This window comes from Globicephala melas, chromosome 15 (assembly GCF_963455315.2).
Source record: "Globicephala melas chromosome 15, mGloMel1.2, whole genome shotgun sequence".
In the NCBI taxonomy this organism is placed as follows: Eukaryota; Metazoa; Chordata; class Mammalia; order Artiodactyla; family Delphinidae; genus Globicephala; species Globicephala melas.
The window spans coordinates 75194764-75214641 of NC_083328.1; the positions used below are offsets into that span (position 1 = coordinate 75194764).

Consider the following 19878-nt stretch of genomic DNA (forward strand, 5'->3'; position numbering starts at 1 on the left):
AACAGTAAATGAGCACCACAGAGGACAAAGTCAGCTTTTCATTGTTACTTCTGTACTGACATTACAGGATGATTCAATTTGATTCAATTATAAAACAGGCATCAAAACAGCTTAATAAATGAAAAACTCTGGATTGGCCAGCATCTATTACGCAGTCTAGAAATATTCCAAGCAGGAGTTGGAATATACATATGAATATCAGAATAATTGTACTATATACTGATTATGATAAGCATTTATTCCATTTGAATAGCAGTTCTCAGCTTTTTTGGTCTCAAGACCCTTTTACACTCTTAAAAATTATTGAAGACTTCAAAGAGCCTTTGTTTATGTGGGTTATAGCTATTGATATTGACCAAATTAGAAAATTAAAACTGAGAAATTATAAAAATACTTAATTCATTTACAACTAACCACAATCAACCATTATGTGCTAAGATAAATAACATATAACTATATTTTCCAAAGAACAGAATTAAACTAGTGAGAAGAGTGGTATGGCTTTGCAGATTTCTTTAATGTCTGGCTCAAAACAACAGGAAGTGTTAAGAACTGAGGTGAGCTGGAGAATACACATCCTCTCTAAAGGGGACAGTCACGCCTTTGCCCTGGCCAAATGTCTATGGGTCAGATTCTGCTTATGGGACACCACTCTGCAACATCCGAGGTCACCTAATTGTTCTCAAAAATCCCTTTAAGCCCTAATATCCTAGGTTTAGCTCAGAGGATATTTTAAACCCTCTGAGGGTAAGGGTAAGTAAAGGTTGCTAAACGTTGTAATCTGGCATTGGGCAGTTAAGTACTCAGTTAACCTTTATTTAGCAAAATCTCGAAGAATTTAAGTCCACAAAGTGGATAGCTTTTATTTTTTTCATTTTATTTTTAAAAATTATTTATTTGTTTATTTATTATTATTTTTGGCTTCATTGGGTCTTTGTTGCTGCACGCGGGCTTTCTCTAGTTGCGGTGAGCGGGGGCTACTCTTCGTTGCGGTGCGCGAGTTTCTCATTGCGGTGGCTTCTCTTGTTGCGGAGCACAGGCTCTAGGCACACAGGCTTCAGTAGTTGCAGCACACAGGTTCAGTAGTTGTGGCGCACGGGCTTAGTTGCTCCATGGCATGTGGGATCTTCCTGGACCAGGGATCGAACCCATGTCCCCTGCACTGGCAGGCAGCTTCTTAACCACTGCGCCACCAGGGAAGTCCCTGGATAGCTTTTAAAGAGGACTGTTACTTTTTTAATTCATTTTTCCTAAGCCATAAACTTTTATTTTCACTCAAAAATTGATTAAAAGTGAAGTCTGGGGAATAACTACAGCTAGCAGAAATCAGGAACTGCAAAAATTTACAAATTATGCAGTGATTCATTTAGCTTTTTTTGATATTTAAATAGAAGTGGTTGATTAGCACCTGGTTAGCTGGTATACTGAACTCTATCTAGTAAGGAACCATCTGGTTAGCTGGTATACTGAACTCTATCTAGTAAGGAACCATCTAGGGTTCACCATGTTTAATGTGTGTAAAACTGAGCTCATTCCACCTTTACAAGCAAAATCCACACATTTCAGGACTGCAATTTTTTAAAATGTTAGCTACGCTTGTTACCTGTTTGTCAAAATTTCCCTACCTATAAATTTGTTAGTAATATATATGTACACACACTTTCTTTCAGTACAATAATTATCAAACACTTATCCAACACCATGCTAGACCTTATTGGGGCTATGAAAGAAATAAAAACAGGAGCTTCCCAATCAGAGTATAAAGTCTCACTATGGAAACAAGATACACATACAAAGTTCAAGAAAACAAAACAGTATTAGAACGTATGAGAGAAATATAATCATAGGGCAACGTTTCTTAATCTTTGAGGGGGTCATAGACCCCTCTGAATGTGATGAAAGCTAAAGAGGTGGGGCCATGTTACTAAGAGGACTTTATCCTGAGGGTAATTAGTGGGGAGCTGCAAAAGGCTCTGAGCAGGGCAAGAGATAAGGCAAATCTCCCAGGTAATGTTCAGGATGGGCTGAAGGATTAGAGGCCAGGTTAGAGATGTGTTACTACTAACATCTCAGGATACAAAGCCAGAAGCATTTGCTTAGAGCAAATACTTGTGACAACGGAACAAGTTATCGAACTTCTTATAAGCTGAGGTAGGTGGGATGTTAAAGAGATTTAAGGCAGCACATATTAATTTGCATGACTGTTGTGATAGTTCCCATTTTTATAAAAAAAACATTAAAACAACTGGCCTTTACATGGTAGTCTGTAGATAAATATTCGTTGAAAAATAAAAAAACTGAGCAAAGTATAAAAAGGTATGTACACTCCATTTTATAAAAGATAAACACAAAGTCAACCCATGCTTCCCCGTATGTGTATACTCACATAAACGATCTTTAGATGCCACGGAAGTAGAATCACAAATGTAAGGATACCTGGTTGACCTATTTTTATTATTTTTTTTTAAGATTTTTTTTTTTTGATGTGGACCATTCTAAAAGTCTTTATTGAATTTGTTACTATACTGCTTCTGTTTTTTTTGGCCGCAAGCCATGTGGGATCTTAGCTCCCCAACCAGGGACCGAACCCGCACTCTCTGCACTGGAAGGTGAAGTCTTAACCACTGGACCGCCAAGGAAGTCCCGACTACTCTATTTTAAAAAGGTTGGTCAGAGGAATGGCGAAGTTACCTCCCACAAATAAGAGTCAGAATATAATTTAGAGAAAATTCTATAATCTCTCAGCAGAGGGTTAAGACCAGGAACCTAGGCTCAAATCCATGCTCTGCAACTTTCCAGCAATCTAGCTGGGTGACTACACCAAGTTATCCTTGACCCTCAGCGTAACAGGGATCCCGATACTCTTTGCCTCTACAAGTGGTGAGGAAGAACCAATGAGGTAAAACCTATAAAAGCACTTTGTGTAATACCTGGGACAGAGATTGAATCACCTTCATCGGCACTGTGCTATCCATCGTAGTATAAAATACAAAAACCCTCACTTGATCCCATATCCCCTTCTAGCTACCAACTCATTTCTTCGTTCATTTTTAGCAAAAAATCTCAAAAGGGCTGTCTAGACCCCTTGTTTGCAATTCTTCACTCTACTTGCACCTACTCCAATAAGGCTTTTCTAGCTAGTCACTCACCCAAACTGCTCTTGTCAGGGGCACCAAGCAGCACCCTCTAGCCAAATCCTGTGGTCAATTCTCAGCCCCTACCTCAAGTTCCTGGAGCTCTCAGCAGCACCCATAACTCCCTCCTGTAACTCTCTTCCCTTAGCCTCAGGCTCTCTTCCTACCTCACTAGTTGATTGGCCTCACCTCCTTGACTGCAAACACTGGCTGCCAGGCCTCAGGGCACAGCCCACTGACCGCTGCTTTCCTGCCCCCTCCCCAAGTGATTTTACCCAGACCAAGGAAGCTTAATAACTCTCCAGTTTATATTTCCAACTAACTGCCTTCTACACATCTCCGTTTATATGCCTCACAGGCCTCTCCAACTTAAAACAATTCCAAACAAAACTCCCTTGCACTCCTCAAAAAACAAAAAGTACCCACTCTTCGATCTCAGTATATAGCACAAACAGATTTCTCTGGCTAGAAATCTTGGAGTTATGATAAGAGATCTTTCTCTTATATCCCATACCTAACCCATTTCCAAATATATCCCAAATACAATCATCTTCACCATTCCCACTGCAACCACTGTTAAGTTAGATCCCATCACTCCCCTTCTCAAAGCCCTCCACTGGCTTTCCCTTACAACTAGCATCCAAACTCCTTACCTCACCTACAGAGCCCTACCTGTTTCTCCAACATCATTTCCTGCCACCCTTTCCCTTGCTCCTCACCCTCCTTCAGCCATACCATCCTTTTTGAAGTTCCTGAAGAGGCAACCTGACTTTGCTTTTGCACCTGATGTTGCCTCACCCCAGAATTCTCTGTCCCCGAGCTGGGAATGGCTGGCTGGCTGGCTGGCTCCCTTATTCTTCATCTAAGCTCCAACTTCCCATTCCCTTATCTTGCTTTATTTTTCTTCACAGCATCATTACCACTTGACATTTTAAGTGTATTCTCTTCCACTTCATTAGTTGTTTACTGTCTGTCTCTCCCATGTGAACATAAACTCCCTGAGAATAAAACTTCATCTGTTTTGTTCACTGCTGAATTTCCAATACGTCAAAGAGTGCTTTGCCAAAGCATGTACTCAAACGCTTGCTGAATAAATGAATGGTGGCCGGGTGTTAGCTAGGGATGTTATTTCAGAATGAATAATGCTCAACGTCACAAAATTCTAACTCTGGTTTATTTCTGGAAATACAGCAGGGAAACATTCATAGCACTATTAAAAGGGAGTCTAATATTAAAAAGATTATCAAAGGGGCTTAGTATGGATTTCAAATAGCCCAAGAAAAGTTATACATTAAATTTTAAATATGATGATCTTAAGAAGAAACACAAATCTTCAACTCGGAGCTGGGCAGTCTGTGGAGGTCCTCTAAGAGCCCCCTTACCCCCAACCCCATGCTCCTTTACCTTCACACAATGTCTGTGCTGTACCTTTTCTTTTTCTTTAAATTTCATTTTCTTTCTTTTTTTGTTGTCTGACTCACTCTTGGAGCTTCTCAAGTTAGAGTTGTGACTCATTCAATCCTACCTCCCCAGAATCTGGTATGCTACCTGGCATGTAATGGTACTCAATAAATGTTTCCTGATTGAAGAAAAGGCAGTACCTCTTCCTTTCCTACTGTAACCTCTCATATGGTCTACTGTGGCCAAAATACTGGACACTGATACCATATAACTGAGATACCTTAACAAAGATAAGGTTCTTTGTTTTGAGATAATTAAAATTTGATAAGTAGTTTTATTTTTTAATGAAGTGTGATCAAGACTTTTAGAGAAACTTTTTTTTTAATGAGGGAAAACTGGTTTTTTTCCCCCCACCACACAAGTCAAGGATTCTTCATTACAAATTGAACTTTGTTTCATAAAATATATATGAAAGCATGTTACTGATATTTCAAACCATTTAGAAACTGCATACAAAGTTAATACATCAATATTTTCTACAAAGCAAGAGCATTTAACACCAAATGGCCTAACTCCAATATTTTCTACAAAGCAAGAACATTTGACTCCAAATAACCCTTGTTCTAGAACCTCAGGGGCTACCCCAGGGACATAAATCCAAATATTGGTGGAGTTCAGAGCTCCTGCAGACCTTGTGAGTGTATCAGTCACAGGGAGGACTTCATTCCATCCCAAGTGGAGAGAATAAGCTCAAAATCATGACACGTTAAACAAAAGACTTCAGTGAATATATTAAAAATTAAATCCAGATATGTCAAAAACCAGAAGCATAACAGATCAGAAAAACGCAGTGATATCCTAACATATTTTCTTCCTATGGCACTTGAAGCCATTGAATCAAGCTAAATTTTAAGGTTCCTAAAACTTGTGTGTTAATCTGACACCTAAAAGGCAGCTGAAGGAACAGCTTCAAGAGGCAATAGAGGATGTAAAAATGGACTCTTGTTAATCTTAATAAACTATAACTATTAAAAGGTTAGCTATGAAAATGTTAAGATAACTCTACCAAGGTGCTAAAATAACGCAGTAACCCAAGATTTTTAAAAAGAAAACATTTGTTCCTGTTACTTCAGAATTCTTCTCTCCAGAAGGATTTTTCCTGGATTTGTGTCAGTATCAAAAGTCAGCCAGTTTTTCTCCTGGCTAAATATAAACTGAAAAGTCAGCAGCTGCAGGATATTACAAAGAAAATATGACAACCAGGTTAAAAAAGTATGAATATTTGATAGGGTTTTACACCATGTCCTAGTAAAACATTTAATGCAGTAATTTGAAACACAGCAACATATTAGAATATTTGTGGTACAAAAAGGATTTTGAAGCCCTTTAAAACATCCTTTTGGGAAAAGCACTGCCACAAAGCAGCAGCTATTACAGCATGCCAATCTTGGAAAACCCTGGCCTGGCCTGGGTCTTGATTTAAAATGGCAGAGCCTCACAGGTTTCTCCGGGAAAGAAAGCTGCTAGTTGAAACTGGTCTGGTTGCCCATTCAGGGAAGACAGTGAACTGAGCTAGGAGTCTGGTGCTGCTACCATTCTGAAAATAAGGAGGCCTGGAAGGTGATGCACCTGGATTAAACGTTCTCGAAAAGTGGGCATAAAGTCAGGGGCAGGTAACTTTTGTTTCTGAGCAACTGGCAAGTGCAGTGCAGTCTGGGTGCCTGGTTAGGGCCTGTCCAGAGGAGCATATTTCTGCTCTCCTTCTACACAACAATGATTCTCCAAGTATGGTCCCCAGACCTGCAGCCTACACATCACCTGGGAACCCGCTAGAAATGTAAATTCTCAGGCCACACACCAGAACACTACACTACATTACACCACAGAACTATCGAATCTGAAACTGAGGGTGGAGCCCAGCAATCTAACAAGCCCCCCAGGTGATACTAATATATACTAGTTTGAGAATCACTGATCTGGGGGAAGAAACAGCGGCAATCTATCATTCTTTACAGTCTAGACAATGTGACAACAAACAGCTGGTGACAAGATGCAAGACCCTGTGTTTCTCTGCTGCTAGGGTGACCAAGGCCAAAGATCAAATTTTCTCTGAAAGGGGTGGAGACAAAGAATAAGGTGTGGTAAGTGCCTCAGGACAGTCAGGGAAGGAGAGAAAGAGTTAATTGTATGCTGAAGTCCGTCTATAAATGCCAACTTATCAGGACAAGAGCTTTCCTTTTTGAAAAGCTGAACAGGCACTTTTGCTTCTGCCCTATCAGATACAATGTTTCTCCAAATATGTAAATTTATATATTTGGCTACATCAAGATGAGACCCTGGATTAATTCACTGCAACATTCAATATTTATTGAGCACCTACTCTATGTCAGGGACTATGTGGGTGCTAGGGACATAGCAGAGAACAAGGATTATTCCTGCCCTACTGCAAAGGCACAGAAATGTGGAAAAACAAACAAGAAACCTTCAGATAAGGTTATGCACTTTAGAACAGAACAGAGATGTGATAATGAGTGAGAAGACTATGTTGAAAGGGGTGGGCAGGGATGGACTTTCTGGAGAGCTGAGACCTGAAGAAGGAGAAGCAGGCAGTCACAGGCAGGCAGAGCATTCCTAAAAGGGGAAGAGCAAGGGCACAGGTGTGCACATCACGCGAGCTCAGGGGTAGGCAAGGCCAAGGCCATGGAAGCCCTTGTGGGCCATGGAAAAGAGATGGATTTTATTCTAAGTGCAGCAGGAAGGGCTTTCTGCAGAGAGTGGCAGTTTCTGTTTTCTTGTCTGTAGAAAACCATTCTGCCTCCTCTACAGAGAATGGATTAGAAAAGGGCAAGACTGGAAGCAGGAGGCTTTTGTAGTCTTTTAGGCAAGAGAAGGGTGGTACTGGTAGGACAAGAACGACAATAATGCCAATGGCGAGAAGGAGGATTTGCCATCTATTTTGGGGTTACACCTACTGAACTTGTATGGGGTGAACGTGACAATGAAGAAAGAATCATACTTGGTGTCATTACTATCCACCCATGAAAGAACTAATCCGCCAAGGCAGGAATGTCAACAGACCTGCCAATGGCTGAAGGAACTTGAGATGCCTAGCTGGAGAACAGGCAATGGGGGGCTGGAAAAATGCTAATATGGACAAGGGCATATGTCCTGGAGCAGAGCTGTCCCAGTTCTGTACCCTGGTTTGCAAGTCACTGGCTCTGAGCTTCAGGCAAATCATTTCTCCTCTCTGGGCCTCAGTTTCCTCACCTTCACAATAGATACCTGCTTTAAAGCGTTGCTGTCAGAAACGAGATGATGTATTTAATACAGTGTCTACCCATAGTTAGCCTTAGAAGTGCAGCTTAAAAAGAAGTCTGAAGGGCTTGCATGTCAATGAAGACAAGGACTGACTTTGTACATGACATGAGGGGGCCCTAAGCCCAACGAGTGTTGAGTTATTGAGTGTAAAGTATAAGCAAGAGCAAGAAGTGGCCTTCACTCTCATCAGACAGCACATTACCCAGAATGGGTAAAATGTGGCCAGGGATGCTGTAAAAAGAGTTCCTGCTACAGGTGGCAGACACTTCTCATTAAAGCCTGTTCTCTCATCAAGATTAAATACGCCAAGACTGAGGAAGAGCACATGCCTGAATCCATGCCTTTCCATTTCCTTCCTAAGGCACTGGAGCAGGTTGGGGAAGGAACTGGAGTCAAAACCCCCTGGGCTCTAATCTGAGTGTCACCACTCCTCAGGCAGCCGTCAGTCTCCTTCAGGAATATTGGGGGGCCAATACTTCCCCTGGTGAGCTCACTAGGTTGTGGAGAGTTGGATGAGATGACATAGCAGGTTAAGTCGAAGTACTAGGAAACCTCTAAACCACTTTACGTAATATAAAAGTAACAGTGTTAACATCTCTACTTCACCAAATGTGCTGCTCTATACTTCCCTGGGGCCTTTCAGAATTAAAGAGAGGATTCCTGGGACTTCCCTGGTGGCGCAGTGGTTAAGAATCCGCCTGCCAATGCAGGGGACACGGGTTCGATCCCTAGTCCGGGAAGATCCCACATGCTGCAGAGTAACTAAGCCTGTGAGCCACAACTACTGAGCCTGCGCTCTAGAGCCCGTGAGCTGCAACTACTGAGCCCGCATGCTGCAACCACTGAGCCCACATGCTGCAACTACTGAAGCCCGTGCGCCTAGAGCCCGTGCTCCGCAACGAGAGAAGCCACTGCAATGAGAAGCCCGAGCACTGCAACTAGAGAAAGCCCGTGCGCAGCAACAAAGACCCAATGCAGCCCAAAATAAATAAATAAAGGTGTCTACTCTTTAAAAAAAAAAAGAAAGAAAGAAAGGATTTCTGACTTTATATCCTCTATTCTACATTTATCAAACTACTGTAGAGCTACACTTCAGCTGAGAGAGAGGGAGGGAGGAAGAGAATATGGTGGGGGGAAGAGGGTGGTTTTAAAGTTATTGTGAAGGGAAAATCATGATCATCAAATTGACCCTGGCAATCCATAAGAGGAACAATAGATTGTAGTGGCCCAACAAAGCGTTTCCCCTCCATCACTAGAGCAGACTGCTGTTTCTTCAGCTGCGTACAACATGAAGAAGTTCTCATGAAAGCAGGGCCCATGTTGTACAAAAGGCACTTAGCTACAACTGGCACAAGAAGATGCTCACAGTGAGACACACGTGAACGAGACCAGCTAAGAGACTACCGGTTCTCATCTGCCAGCTCCAGCTCTTTCTAGGCAACTCCCTTGAATGGAATGGAAGACTACTAACCTCCACTGCCCATCTGGTTAAATGTTCATAAGAGAAGTGAGTGTATGCAGCCACTCCAACGTATGCAAATTTAAAATGTAAAGGGCTTACTTTGCTGGCACTCCATTTCTGGTTTACTGTCAGGGCAGCCTGTGGGATGCTGGGTGAGAGGAAAGATCTGGCAGCCAAGGGCTACTCTTTGAGGCCCTGCAATCCTGGCCAAGGCAGGAGGAAGTCACCTGTCACAACACAAGCATCCTGAGGATTCCAGTGGGTTTTCCACAGTTCCACCCCTCTAAGATCTATGAGGAGATCACACACTGCAGAAGCAAAGGAGGTGGGAAGCTGCTGTCACCAAGTGTTGAAAGCAGTGACCACAAAAAACTAAGTTCAGCCCTTACAGGAACTCAAAGGCTTCACAGCTGTTTCCTGGCAACCAGGGGCACAGATTAATCAAGAGGTTTGTTCTAAACCTAAGGAAGGCCTCAGGGCCCCTGACCACACCTGAAAGACTTCTCAGGGTTAGAAAGCAGAGAGGCCTGTACACTCATTTTAGTTTAACCCAAATATGATCTTTCTGCTCCCTCCCTTAGCACTCTGCACTCCTCTTACTGCCTGGGAGCAATGGTCAGATCTTGTCATTCCTCTCTTTTTAAGACTCTCATTCATTCATTCAACAAACATTTACTGAACGTTTACTTCAGACCAGGTACTTGTTCAATGGCTTTCTTCCACACTGAATAAAATCCAAACTCATCTCTCTCTCCAACTCATCTCTTTAACAAGCCTCCCTTGCACACGGAGGCCTTTAGCTTGTTCTTTCAACATGCCAAGCTCAGTCCTGCCACAGGGCCTTTCCACTCAGCCTCCCCGTCCCCTGCCTGTGACGCACACTGTTGGCTCCTTCCATCATTTGTCTCAGTTCAAATACCCCCCCTTGGAGGAGCCTTCCTTGACCACCTCTCCAGATACTACATCACACAATTTCCTTCATAGCGTTTACTGTTATCTGAAATCTTAATTATTTACTCCTTTAATGGGCTTCTGACTTGAATAGAAGCTCCTCAAGGACAGGGGCTATGTCCATCTTGTTCACTATTCACAATGGGACACAGCAAATTCTTAATAAATACCTGCTGAATAAACAGACAAAGGAGTTCTGGGAAGCCCCTTTTTTATTTATTTATTTATTTGCAGTACGCGGGCCTCTCACTGTTGTGGCGTCTCCCGTTGCGGAGCACAGGCTCCGGACGCGCAGGCCCAGTGGCCATGGCTCACGGGCCCAGCCGCTCCGCGGCATGTGGGATCTTCCCGGACCAGGGCACGAGCCCGTGTCCCCTGCATTGGTAGGTGGACTCTCAACCACTGCGCCACCAGGGAAGCCCCTGGGAAGCCCATTTTAAGGCACCTCAAAACCTCTTCCATGTTATCTAAACCATGCCAAGTGCTCTTGTATGCCACTAGACAGCAGCTGACGATGGTTTATCTGACCACCACAGCATTTATGAAGCACTCTTCAACTGGCAGGGCTTCAAGAAGTTAGAATTAAGGAGCTGTTAAACCGGATTACAGGTAGCCAATCTCAAGTGATTGCCAAGGGGCTGAGCTGCAAAGCCATCACAACGCTGGCTGCTGCAGGCACAGTGTACCCCCAGTTCAGAGCAACCTGGCAGGGGTGTTAGTCTCATGAGACGTTTCCCACAGCAGTCTGGCCTGACTCAGCCTCTCTCTTCTGAGAATGTCTGTAGCAGTCTCTTTGTAAATGAACTGACTCAGCACTGTTCCAACTGAAACCAAACCTAGGAAAAAGATGTGTGGTTTCCTCATCCTCCAGGAAGACCCCACTGCTTTAAGTGTAAAAGGCAGCTTGGGGTAGGTGACTTCAGTCAGATCCCCTACTTCCAATTCCTTCTATTCCCACTCTAACAATCAAACAAAGATGGCCCCTTGGGATACTAGAGGAGTAACATCCTGGAAAGACAGACTCCCCTCACCCTGCTCGCTTTGGGTCACCAACCCTCTCCTAACAGTGCTGCTGCGGCCTTAAACAGCTGGAGGATTTCAGTACCCAGGCAGGTGGGCCTGTTCATTTCCTCCATCAGCCGTCACCCACTGTCACCTCTTCTGGGAGGACTTCACTGGCCAATTTCACTGCCAGGCACCTCAGGGGACACCCTCCTCACCAAAAGGGGGACACTCTGTTACTCCCAAATTCTGCACTTCCAGAATCCGACTCTCTTGCCTCATCAGCCCCTCTGCGGGACCTTCCCCACGCAATCATCACCCTGCCTCTTCCAGAAGGCCACCTGAGTCCATCCCCTGATGCCCAGCTGTGAGTGTTAGCTCTGAAACAGACCCTTCAGGATTTGATCCTCTGGTGCATCTCAGGAACACTGAGCAGTGAATCCAGTCTCAAAATCAATGCTCCTTCCCTTTACCTACCAGGGCCTGGAAGAACTCCCCCTGGCCCACAGCGCAGCCCCCTCCTTCCCTCTTGTACCTCAGCTTTCTTCTCCAGTCACCCAAAACTTCCCATTTTATTTGTTCCTCTCCCCATAACCCATCCAGCCACTGGGGAACTGCTGAGCTGCACTCCCATATGTTACCAACACCCGAAAGAGTGGGAGAGAGACAGTCTCCATAAAACAGACACTCCTAGGGTACGCTTTCCTCACCCAACAAAGGAGATTTTTCTTCTCTAAAGAGAACATCTCTGAAACCTGACCTTTTCCCACTCTCACCCACTGCATGGGGCTCCCTTCCCCAGACAGACACCTCCAGGGCTCCCAACTCATCTGTTCTTCACCCAATATCGCAAGCTTCCACTAACCGCCCTGCTCGGAGCTTGCCTCCTAAAACCTAACATCTACCTCCAAAACTAGGGGCCTGGTAACGATGGGGTCATTTCACTTCCAGCTGCTCCAACCAAATCCCTCTGGAATCTGAAAAATCCCTTTCCTCTTCTCATGTATCCTATGGAGATGCCCTTCATCCCCCCCAAAGTAGCCACCCCAAGACTCCCCCTTTCTAATCAACATAAAAATTTCCTCAGCTAACCCAATCCCCCAAACGAACACTGGAGCCCTGCCCTTTACCAATGGGGGATCCTCTCAGTCACCCCTCAGGATGCTGTTTTCTTCCCTCATCCATCCTGAGGGGCTTCTCCGAAGTCCCCGCCAAAAGGACATCCCAAGGCTCCTCCCCCCACCCAGACACCCAGCACCCAAATAAAGAACTTCCATCCATTTTGGGGCGCCTCCTCGTTCTCAAGGGGACCCCTCGATCTCCCCTAAAGAGCCGCCAGCCCCGATCTCCTCGGCAGTGCCTCTGGGCTCGCCCGTCACCCGCTCTGGCCGCTCCGCTGCGCCGCGAGACCCGGCCCTTCCTCTCAGCAGGGCCCTCACGCCGCCCGGGGGAGCCTCTGGGCCTCGCCGCGCCGCCCACAGGCCCCACAGGCCCCTCAGGCCCCCGCCCGTGCTTCCGGCCACCGCCTGCTCCTCCTCCCCACTCAGGCCGCCTGGGTCGCCGCCACGGTGCCCAGGGGACAGAGGCATCGCAGAGGCCCTGGCCCCGCAGCAAGGGCCTTCGCGGGTCCCCGGCCCCCGGCCCGAGCCCATGCCCCCTCGGCCGGCCGGGTCCGGCGCCCCCGCTCACCCGAGCCCGTGGTGGCTGCCATCTTGCGTCGCTGTCGCTCAAAGGCCGGCCCCTTCTTCACCCCCCACCCGTTCTCCGGGCTCTTCTGCGCATGCGTGTGCGCACACGCAGACGCCTCCGCTGACGCCCGCTCCGCGGACTGCGCGACCAGTTGCCGGGAAGGTATTTTTTCCTGCCCTTTTAGAGAGAGGAAATGTTTGCGTGCGTGAGGGCCCAGCAACCTGCAAGGCCCTCCAGGCTCTGGTGCGAGGGAGGTATTGAGGTGCTTGGTGGGGAGGGCAAGGGGGATCAGACTTGGAAGGGTGTGACTGTGAAAGAAAAAGAAAAGAAAGCTTTTAAAAAGCGCCTATTGTCACAACCTATAATGGAATATAATCTGCAAAAAAACCCCCACCAAAACCCAAAAACCTGAATCACTATGCTGTACACCTGAAACTAACACAATATTGTAAGTCAACTATACTTCAATAAATATAAATAAATAAATAGATGCAAGTTTATAATATTTCTAAAAAGCACCTATTTTGGGCTTCCGTGGTGGCGCAGTGGTTGAGAATCCGCCTGCCGATGCAGGGGACACGGGTTCCTGCCCGGGTCCGGGAAGATCCCACATGCCGCGGAGCGGCTGGGCCCGTGAGCCATGGCCGCTGAGCCTGCGCGTCCGGAGCCTGTGCTCCGCAACAGGAGAGGCCACAATAGTAGGAGGCCCGCGTACTGCAAAAATAAATAAATAAAAAGAATAAAAAGCACCATTTTGCCTGGGGCATTTTCCTATCTAGTTGGATCCTCACAACAACATCTCTACCAGGTCGGGCTTAAAGTGAAACATGAAGGCGAGAGGGGTTAAGCCATTTATCTAAACTCAGCTGTAAAATGACTGAGTCAGAATTTGAACCCAAGCCAGATGTCTTGCTTCCAAGATCGATGCTCCCAGGCCAGAAGGGGCTTGTAGAAGGGCAGCTAAATGATTTGGGGCATTAAGGTGGCAGGGAAAGCATTCACTCATTCATTCATTCGTTCACTCTTTCACTCAATCCATTCATTCCATCGAACAAATATTTACTAAGCATCTACTATGTGCCAGATGCTGTCATAGGTGCTGGGGATGGATATACATCCCTGAAGAAGCAAGCTCCTGCTCTCATGGGCTTAGATTTTAGTCGGAGATAGGAAGCAAATAAACAAATAGGGAAAAACATAACTATAATAGGATAGAGAGTAAACCAGGGAAGTGGTCAGGGAGGGCCTCCTATGCAAGTCACATTTCAACAGAGACCTGAATGATGAGAAGGAGGTAGAGGGAATGGCATGTGCAAAGGCCCTGGAAACATATACTTGCAAATGTTAAATCCAAGAAGTGAGTCCTCTATGACAAATGGTCTGAGAAGCTCTTATATGGATATGGAAACAGGCTGAGAGAGGTGAAAGGATTGCCTCAAGGCAACACAGCTGAACACTGGCTGAGAAATGACCAGGACTTTCAATACAGAGGAACAAGGAAGCTGGAAGCCTTCACCCAGTGCATCCAATTCATCACCTTGTTCTGACAGAATGCCTCCTAAGCATCTCTCTACTCCATCCACTTGTCTCCCACTTGGATGATCCCAGCAGCCTCCATTCTTGCCCCCATGTTCCATTCACGTAAACCTTTCAGTAGCTCCCCATTCCCATGGGATAAAATACAGACTCTACAAATTGAGTGACCAAAGAATTATCATCCAACAATGACAATCAGCAGATTGAAAGGGGGCCTAGTATGACCTTACTGGGACAACAACCAGGAATCTCCAGGGCAAACCAGGATGGTTAACCACCCTACCCACAATGCCCTGCACCTAGGCCAGGACTAGGATGGAGTCAGTGAGGGGTCTAGGGCGCCAAATTTAAGGAGGCTTTCACTCTCCGATCCAGGCTCTGCACTTGCACCACCCTTCAAATGCGAGCCTCCCTAAAATCTGCACCCTGGGTGCCTCACTTTCCCCCTTCCCTGGCACTGCCTGCACCTCTGAGACTTGCTGGAGAGGTCAGAGGTCAGAGGTCAGACTTGCTGGAGAGGTCAGAGAGGTCTCCAGTTACACTGGCCCTTTTCAAGGCCTCTGGAACACATGTCCTCTCCCTCCTCACGGCCATTGCCTGTGCTGTTCCCAGTCATTGCCCGCTCAGGGAAACTTTCCTTGATTTCTTCCACCAGGTCAAATTCAGCCATAATTGATGCTCCAAGTGCCACGTGCATCTTCTTCCCAGCACTGGCCACATGGAATCATCTTGACATTATTCCGTGTATCACGTGATTCAAGTTTACCTTGAAGAGCACAGAAGATATTTGCCCTGGACTTTGGGTCACTGTAAAAAGTCATACAGCAAGTGGGAAGCATTTGGGCTCCTAAGGTGGACTCACCTCTGGCGTGAAATTTTCTGGGTTCGAGTCCTCCTTCAGCACTCACTTTGCTGTGTGACTTGAGGCAAGGGACTTGAGCCTCTCCTGGCATCAATTTCCCCTTCTGAAAAGGGGGATGACGGTATCAACCTCATAGGGTTGCTGTGGGGATAAAATGCGTTGATAAACGCTTTGGCACCGAGAGAGAAGGGGACACTAGAAGAGCTGACATTTACCAAGCTGTCATATCCACCTTTTAATCCTCACAACTCTGTGCCACAACTCCTAGGAATATCCCCAATTTAGAGGTGAGAAAACAGACTCAGAGATAACAGGTGGAGAAGTGACGATTAAAACACAAGCCTCTTATCCATGATGCTCATAAATGTTTACTTGCGTAGATTCCGTGGTTCCCGTGGGGAATTTCTGTCAAGCAAATTGACGATAAAGCGAATTTCTACACACAGCGCCTCGCAGGAAGACTAGATTAAGCACGGCAGCCCGAGGCATGCTGGTAATTATAGTCCAGCGGGGTCGCGGAGCCTGCTGGGAGTTGTAGTCCTCCCCGTACTAAAGCGCTCTCGGAGAGGCTCCGCCCCCTCCCCGGCGGTCGCCGCCAGTCCCCAGAGCGGGATTCTTCTGGCCCCTGCGCCCCATTCCCTCTCTGCCCTTGAGCTGGTAGCTTCAGCTGCTGCGGATGTGAGTCCTGTTTTATCGGATTCGTGGGAAGATTAAAATGGCTAATAGAACTAAAGAATTTAGAAAATGGCTTGACACAGAGCGAGTGCTAATATAAGTATTAGCTGCTGCCATTATTACTACAATATTATTATTATTATTTCCTCAATGACCCTTGCAAAGTAGCTGTTGTTATCTCCACATTTGTCAGATGTGGAAACTGAGACTCGGTGGAGTAAGATGGCCTTCCTAGGGTCACACAAGAAAGGAGTAAATTCAGGTTTGTAATCCAGTTCTTTTAAGTCTGGGGCACTTGATGTTTCCTGTGTGGTGAGGGAGCTGAAGACTGGAAAGTTTGAAGCAAAACGTAGGCGGGTTTGCATTTTTACAAAGTGCAGCCTGGCTGCCTCAAGGAAATTGAATTGGGCGGAGCAAGACTGGAGGTGAGGGGTCCAGAGAGGAGGTGTGTTGGACACTGCTGACTGCCAGTCCAGTCATGACCTTCCGTGCTCACAGAAGCCTGATTTTGCTTAGGAGGCTGAACGTCCAGGTGTGAATCCAAGCCAATCACAGGCACTGCCATTTCCTTTTGCCAGTGGTTGGTCCAGGGGTGTGCCTGTGATCTAGTTCTTTCTGGCCAGTGGAGTTGGGGAGGAGGTGTTTGGAAAGTTTCTCTCTTATGAAAATAGCTGGGGAGAAAGCCTTTTTTGTCCCCTTTCCTCCTTCCTATATATGAGGTTATGATGGTTGGAGCTGTGGCAATCATATAGATACCATGAGGCACAAGCCTGAGGCTGAAAAGCCAACACAACAAAGATGACAGCACAGAAAGATGGCAAGAGCTAGATAGGACCTGGATGATGTAGTTGAGCAGTTGAACAAATCCCAGGGCTGCCTACCTATAAGCTTCTTAAGACGTGATAATAAATGTCATTACTGCTTAAACTGCTCTTAAAAGTAAGTTGTTATCTACAGCCAAGGAAGCTGGCACAGTGTTCCAGGAAAGAGATATATGGACTTGGACTGTTCCACAGCATTCACTCAAGAACACTGTTCTCAACAAGGTGGGAAAACATCCGGGGAGTTCTGGAATCTCTGAGATGTGAAAGGCATGAATAGCTTGAAAAAGTATATTGAAAATGTAAAAAATGCAATATACTTTACAAGACCTACAATATCATTTTTTAGAGCAATACTTCTCAAACTCTAATGTGCAGGTAAATCACTAGCAGTTTTGTTTAAATGCAGATTCTGATTCTGTAGGGGTGAGGGGTGCTTGAGATCCTGCATTTCCCACAGCCTCCTAGGGGATGCCGATGCCGAGGCACAGACCACACTTTGAGTAGCGAGGTTGTGGATAACATTATAAAGTTTTATGTTTATATTTCCAATTCATAGTTAAGAAAAAACCCCAAATTCATGCTATAGTTTTTATAATACAAACTACAGAAAGTAAAGCTGAGGAACCGTTGACGGGAAGGGTCATGGGACCCAGAAGACAGAGAATCCCTGGGGAGGGGTCTGTGGTGGATGGGATGTGCGACACATTTGTTCGTGGCATTTCATGGCACATACATGGAGTTATGCCCCCCTGGGGTGTGTCTGAAGTATAGCATTAAGATATTTAATGTTCGATGTAGTTGCTAAAATACACAACCAAAAAGGGATAGGACTGGGTAGGTAGGGGGTAATGGTACAATTAATTTATTCCTATATTGGTGGACATCTGGGTCATTTCCATTGGCTTCTTCGTATACAATTTATTTCTATAATGTCTGAACTTTGTATCATCTGTTTTGTGGTCAATGAAAAAGGAGTAAAAACCAGGGGTCTGGGATGGGGGGAAAACCAAAAGGATGTTTCCTTAATTTATAAAGAGCCCTTGCAACTCATTAAGAAAAAGAGATCCCAAAGGAAAGATGATAATCATAGCAAACGTGTATGGAGCATTTAGTATGTTCCAGGAACATAGTGTTTTGCATATATTAATTCATTTAATCTTCACAATGACCCTATGAGTTAGGTTCCCATCTCACGGATGAGGGAACTGAGACACAGAAAGATTAAGTAACTTGCCCAAAGTCACATGCTTGTAAGTGGCAGAGCTGGGATTTGAACCCTAAACTCTTAACCATTACTGTCCTGCCTCCCCCCCAAAATCAGAAAAGAACATGTGCAGAGAAAGGAAATGTGATAAGATACCCAATCTCACTCAACATATTGTATTTCAGTGATTCTAAGATGCAAATTTTTATATTCAAACATCTCTGGAATCAGGATGGATGGTACAATCAATGATATCTTAGATTCAATGAAATACAGTAAGAGAAATGCAAATTAAAACCACCTATCAGATTGGCAAAGAACAAAACACTCGATAACACTCTTTGTTGGCAAGGGTGTGAGGCAACTGGCACTCTCAAAAGTTCTGAGAGTTTAAATGGGCATGGCCTTGGTGGAAGGCAATTTTGGCATGAGCTATCAAAATGCAGCACACAGACACCCCTGACCTAGCAATTCGATCCCCAGAAATTGACCCCTCAGGTCTACTGGCCCTTATGAGCAAAGACTTAAGTTCTCTGATGCACACAACAGCAGTTTGTATTACCCCAAAATTAAAATTATCTCAAAATTCAACGAGCGATGAGTTAAAAAAGAAATGTCCATCCTGAAGTTGGAATGTTATACAGCTGTATAAAGGAATAAGAAGCATTGATATATACTATCCCCAAAACATATTAAATGAAAAAAGGCAAGGTGCAGAACTGTGTATATAATATTCTACCTATTGTGTGAAAAGAGGGGGGACAGACATGACTCTGTGCCTGTGTAAGCGACTTGCAAGGGTCTTATCAAAATGATGGGCTCTGGGGAAGAGAAATGAGGGCTTGGGGGAACATGAATGGGGAGCACTCTAGACCTGGAGTTGGTAAATTTTTTTCTGTAAAGGGCCAGATAGTAAATATTTTAGGTTTTGTGGGTCGTTTGGTCTCTTGACTCTGCTGCTGTATTGAAAAAGCAGCCATAGACAATATGCAAATGAATGGCTGTGTGTAAGTAAAACTTTACGATTGACACTGAATTTGAATGTCGTGTGTTAGGAAATATTCTTTATTCCCCCCACTATTAAAAACAAAATGCTAATGGGGGACAGCAGAAAAACAGGTGGGACAGATCTGGTCTACTGGCCAGTCAGCTGACCCCTGTATTGTTTATTATTCCTTACCTTATGCATGCATTACCTATTACAAAATCATGTTTAAAAGGTTAGCTTGAAATTTTTAGATTTATCAGAAGGGGGTGGGGTTAATTTTGGGAGCAGGCGCCCTGCCCAGACCCCCTCTAAGGACAAGTCAGCAAAGGGGGGGCGATGCGTGACGTTTCCCAGTGGAGCTGGAAACCCATGTATTTGCTCTGCACTGCCACCTGCCCCACTCCACCACCAGATAGCAGCACAAATCCACCGAAAATCAGGCCGTCCCTGCACGAGCTGGTAAGTTACGGGCAGAAATTGGCCTATATACCTGTTCTATTTTGCCCACCGTATGTATAAAGAATGGAGTCAGCATTTAAAAAATACGGATTTTCTGGCTCCTCTTTACTCAACTGATAGGAGTAGCAGCTGCCCTCTGGGGCCTGATGTCTCCAGGGCATCTCAGTCCTCAGTGTTAGCTGCTGTTTCTCATCCTGATGTGTTGCTGCTTTCTCATAGGAGACACGTTTCTCACTGGCCACCTGCCTCCTCACCTCCCTCCCTCCACGGGGGCTCCGGGTGCGTGTGAAAGCTGCTAGAGCTCAGCGTTAGATCAGGGCTCAGATTCCAGCCCTGCTACCTACCATCTGTGTGACGTTTGGTATGTTATTTG

The 19878-nt window shown here is 45.3% G+C and overlaps 1 protein-coding gene across 3 annotated transcripts in view; it reads right to left on the reverse strand.

Moving 5' to 3' along the window:
- The window catches only part of PEDS1 (plasmanylethanolamine desaturase 1), a 63722-nt gene that overhangs the window by 17999 nt on the left and 25845 nt on the right, over positions 1–19878 (reverse strand). The window contains exon 1 of one of the 3 annotated variants that reach the window (XM_030839063.3): positions 12958–13049. The exons of the other annotated variants lie outside the window; for them this stretch is intronic. Within the exon in view, the coding sequence (XP_030694923.1) occupies positions 12958–12979 (22 nt within the window). The 5' untranslated portion in view covers positions 12980–13049. Of the gene's footprint in view, positions 1–12957; positions 13050–19878 lie in introns of those variants that run through there. 3 annotated transcript variants of the gene reach the window in all.